The following is a 5,000-nucleotide window of genomic DNA, read 5'->3' on the forward strand; positions in this document are numbered from 1 at the left end:
AGTGTACGTAACCTGAAAGATGCGCACATCTGTGCGTGTGTATATATATATATATATATATATATATATATATATATATATATATATATATATATATATATATATATATATATATATATATATATATATATATATATATATATGTATATATATATATATATATATATATATATATATATATATATATATATATATATATATATATACATATATATATATATATATATATATATATATATATATATATATATATATATATATATATATATATATATATATATATATATATATATATATATATATATATATATATATATATATATATATATATATATATATATATATATATGTATGTATATAGGGTTAGAGCGTCGTGAATTATCGCTCACCATGAGGCGGGGTAAAACAACACGGGATCGATCCCGCGGCTAATCTCAGTGTTGTTATTGATTAAATACCACTCGTTCGTGGTGACAATACTATATATACTGCTCGTGGAGGCTAGTACACCAGACGGGAAGTAGAATGAAATTAGCTCTGAGGCACCCACACCATCCTATGTACTCGGATCACGGTACAATATCTAGTTCTGCTGGGTGCGTGATTCTTGTAGAATTGTATGGTCCAGTGGGTTAAAGCGTCGTGAATTTTCGCTCACTATGAGGCGGGCTAAATCAACACGTGTTCAATGCCCCAGCTAATCGCAGTGTTAATGATTATCACACATTAATATTATATAGAAAAGTCCATTACATTTATTACATGTAAAGAATAATACGGTTGAATAAGAGTGTCGACGAAGCCTCATATGTGGTGAATTTCATTGTTGATAAATATATATTCACGTTTGTGGTAGATGAAATAGAAATAGTGGATTAATAGTATATTTATGGGGAAGCGCTGAACCCATAAGGGACAAAAGTAATGCCTTGGTAATGTGAGGTAATACGGTTAGAATGAGAGAGGGGAGGGGTTGTTGTAATGCTGTAATGGAAGGTTTTGTTTCTTATGTTGTAAGGGAGAGTAGTAATCTTATGCTGTAAGGGAGAGAACTCGTCTTATGATGTAAGGGAGAGTGCTTTTCTTATGATGTAAGGGAGAGTGCTTTTCTTATGATGTAAGGGAAAGTACTCTTCTTATGCTGTAAGAGAGGGAATACGTCTTATGCTGCAATGGAGTGTGCTTGTCATATGCTGTAAGGTGAGTACTCTTATGCTGTAAGGAAGAGCGCTGTTCTTATGCTGTAAAAGGGAATGCTGTTTGTCAGCATCTACGTAAAAAGTGAAAAATAATACTAAGTAAACACTGGAATAAGTTTGATTAAGGCCATCATTTTCCTCGGATATAATAACCTACTGACGACGATAGAGAAGTTAAGATACGTTGCTGATGAAATTTTTATTGGGACATTCTCTATATAGAGCTTTATGAACTTAATTAACTTATGACTTGAAGCTCGGGTTTTGTTGTATGTGTATAGCACCTATACATTGCTGTCAGGGGAGAGACTCTGACGTAGATCAGTCAGGAAATGTGTTAAGGTGAATTAATGTAGCTTCATCAGGTCACCGGGAATATTTGCTAGGAATTTGTTTGAAATAATCATTTTTTTTCTATCCACAGAATTTACATATATGTCTATTAATATATTAGCATAGTTTTAAAACAATCTCTTAGTCTAGTTGGAATTTTTAATATCTAGGAAGATCTAGATTTTTTTTTTTTGCCGTTACTTTAGAAATTAGAATTCAAATAGGTGGAGCGTATACGTAGGACGGATCGAGCCTCCACCACTCCTTGTGATGAATGATACACACGATTTTAGCAGTTACACAAATTTGATAATATTGTTATTCATAACTGTGGGCTTTCAACATGTACTCAAGTGTCCCCCATTTCTGTATTAACAATGTATCACGTTGAAATAAATTAGTATTTGTAATCGTATAAACCAATGTTACTCGTGTAGTTAGGGGAAGGCCCTTTAATGCTGGTGAAGGGCTTTTTATCCAAGCAGTTGGAACTACTCTCTCTTTTTTAAAATGGATAAAACTTAATTATCTCCCATTGTTCAGATGCTGTATGATCCTCATGATAATATAAATAATTCATAAATGTGTTTTGTACACTTTTAATATATTTGTCTATGTTGTCGTCTCCTGCCAGTGGATGTGTTGAGCGTGGAGATGGACAAGGTTGGGGTGCTGTCAGCTGGGGTTCAGGCGGAGGTCAAGTGTACCGTCTGGGGGTCGAGTCCCCCACCCATCGTCACCTGGTCGCTGGCTGGTACCCTCCTACCCTCCGCCAAACCCTGGGTCAGTACCATATCTACGATTTCCTCTGCCTCCTACCATGTGTGAGTTGTGTGTCCCTATGTTTCCTGCCAGGTGTGGGATATGTGTGTTGCCTGTATATTCTGCCACGTGTAGCAGGATATACAGGCATATATGGTATTTCTTCTCTGACCTTTAATTAATAGTGAGTGGCAGTTTTGTGGGCCTTCTCATCCATAGAACTGCCGCTCTCCAGCTGTTTTAAGTTTTTCACTCCATTCTCTGTAACTGAACCTCTTGACCATGTCTGCATGTTAGTGTATATGCATGTACATATCTATCACACAGTGTTAGTGTCACTGTGTAAAAGATTAGTGAAAGTGAATACATTTAACAAGGGAACAATAGTTAAATTATTTGCAGCTGTTGGAAGGAAGTCTGGCTAGAGCGAAAGTGACGAAGACGTAGGAAGCAAAAGATATGGATTAGAAATTTATAATTTTAAGACACACAAACACACTCATTCACACACACAGACACAAAGACACACACACACACACACACACACACACACACACACACACACACACACACACGTGTGTGTGTTTGTGTGTCTTATAATTATAAATTCCTAATCCATATCCTTTGCTTTCTACGTCTTCGTCACTTTCGCTCTAGCCAGACTTCCTTCCAACAGTTGCAAATAATTTAACTAATGTTCCCTTGTGAAATGCATTCACATTCATTAATCTATTACACAGTGACACCAACATCCTAGTGCTCCACCTTCCTCGTTCTCTAGCCATCTTCAGTAATGATCAAAGTTTTTTCCTTCCTCTGAAACCATATATAATGAAACCTACTGTTAAATGTTTTATTCAAGAACGCACTGTCAATTCATCTTTATTATATACCTCTTTAATTTTGCTTGAAACACACACATTGCCTTTTACTAAACATTTTCCTAATTACTTTTATTTTCATTGGGGAAACGCCTAGAAATGCGAGGTAATCAGGTTTAAGTCGCATGTGTATCATATATCTTAAATTAAACATTACGTTTTAAATTAATTCACTTTCACTATTTTTTACTCACTGAAATTGATTTCTGAATCAATAGTCCTTCACGAGCATCAAGACACCCCGCCATGAAAGGGTCTCTTTCTAAGCACAATTCAATTGAAGTTCCCTCATTTATACGCATTCGCGGCACTTCAAACTTTCCAACAATGTTCTCCACGACAGTGTCTCGCACTTCAGGAAACGTCTACCATAACAATTAATCTTATACTTGGCACAAGACTCCCTAAACATCCACTGAATACAACCTTGAATCACTCTCTCTCTCTCTCTCTCTTTCTCTCTCTCTCGTCTACACTCTTTTCATTTCCAGGCATAAAAATGCTTATTATTACTCGCTGCAGACATGGTTTTATTTTAAACAAAATAGTTTATAAATAAAAAAAAATTGCCATCCAACATATATATATATATATATATATATATATATATATATATATATATATATATATATATATATATATATATATATATATATATATATATATATATATATATATATATATATATGTCGTGCCGAATAGGCAGAACTTGCGATCTTGGCTTAAATAGCAACGCTCATCTTGCCATATAGGACAAGTGAAAATTTGTGTATGCAATAATTTCGCCAAAATCATTCTGAACGTAACGAAAAAAATATATTTTACTGTGCTTGTTTAGTATTAAATTATTGTAAACAAATCTAAAATATATTTAGTCGGGTTAGGCTAAAATAAATTGTTTTTGTTATAATAAGGTTAGGTAAGTTTTTAAAGTCCCTTTTGGTGCCAAATTATAAATTTTTACATCAACATTCATGAAAAAAATATATCTTTAAACGTATAAGAGAAAATTTTAGAAAGAACTAAATTTTAAATGAGTTCTTGCTAATTGACCAGTTTTACATATTCGGCACGACATATATATATATATATATATATATATACATATATATATATATATATATATATATATATATATATATATATATATATATATATATATATATATATATATATATATGCAAAAAGATCACAGTAAACAGGTGATTTCAGAATATGCAAAACAATCACTCTGAAAGAATAGAGAAATTCCAAGCGCTTTCGTGACTACTCACATTATCAAGGAACTATGAAAGTAAAGCATCCAAGGAAGGTATATAAGGGGGTCTGGCCAACACCTCACTATCAGATCCCACAACGGTTAAACACCTGACGCGCGCCGGCCCAACTGGACAGGTCCTTTGCACAACCACCAACAAACTATTCCACCCAAGATTTTTTTTTTTTTTTTTTTTTTTTTTAATTATTATTTGTCCAGTGTATTATTAAATTCTTCCCAAATTCTATTAATTATAAATGGATCTAATTTATATAAACCAAAGGAAATATTCATATTATTGTCAAAACTGCTTTTTATGAAACAAGATTCAATTATATTCCTGTCGACCATGGACTTGCTTGATACTACTTTCTCAACTTTTTGAAAATCAATTGGATGGTTAAAATCTCTTACATGAATGAATAGAGCATTGGAATCTTGTCCAGTTCTAATGCTATATTTATGTTGTTTTAATCTTAGTTCGAGATTTTTACCAGTTTGGCCGTAATAAACTTTATCGCAAATTTTACAAGGAATCTTATAGACACATCCATCAGCATTTTGGGG

At 33.1% G+C, this 5,000-nt stretch overlaps 1 protein-coding gene across 1 annotated transcript in view; it reads left to right on the forward strand.

Moving 5' to 3' along the window:
- Positions 1-5,000, forward strand: part of LOC128687573 (uncharacterized) — a 321,474-nt gene that overhangs the window by 95,553 nt on the left and 220,921 nt on the right. The window contains exon 7 of the mRNA XM_070085682.1: positions 2,167-2,315. Coding sequence (XP_069941783.1) covers positions 2,167-2,315 — 149 coding nt within the window. The remainder of the gene's footprint in view (positions 1-2,166; positions 2,316-5,000) is intronic.

The sequence above is a fragment of the Cherax quadricarinatus genome, chromosome 1 (genome assembly GCF_038502225.1).
Source record: "Cherax quadricarinatus isolate ZL_2023a chromosome 1, ASM3850222v1, whole genome shotgun sequence".
Classification (NCBI taxonomy): domain Eukaryota; kingdom Metazoa; phylum Arthropoda; class Malacostraca; order Decapoda; family Parastacidae; genus Cherax; species Cherax quadricarinatus.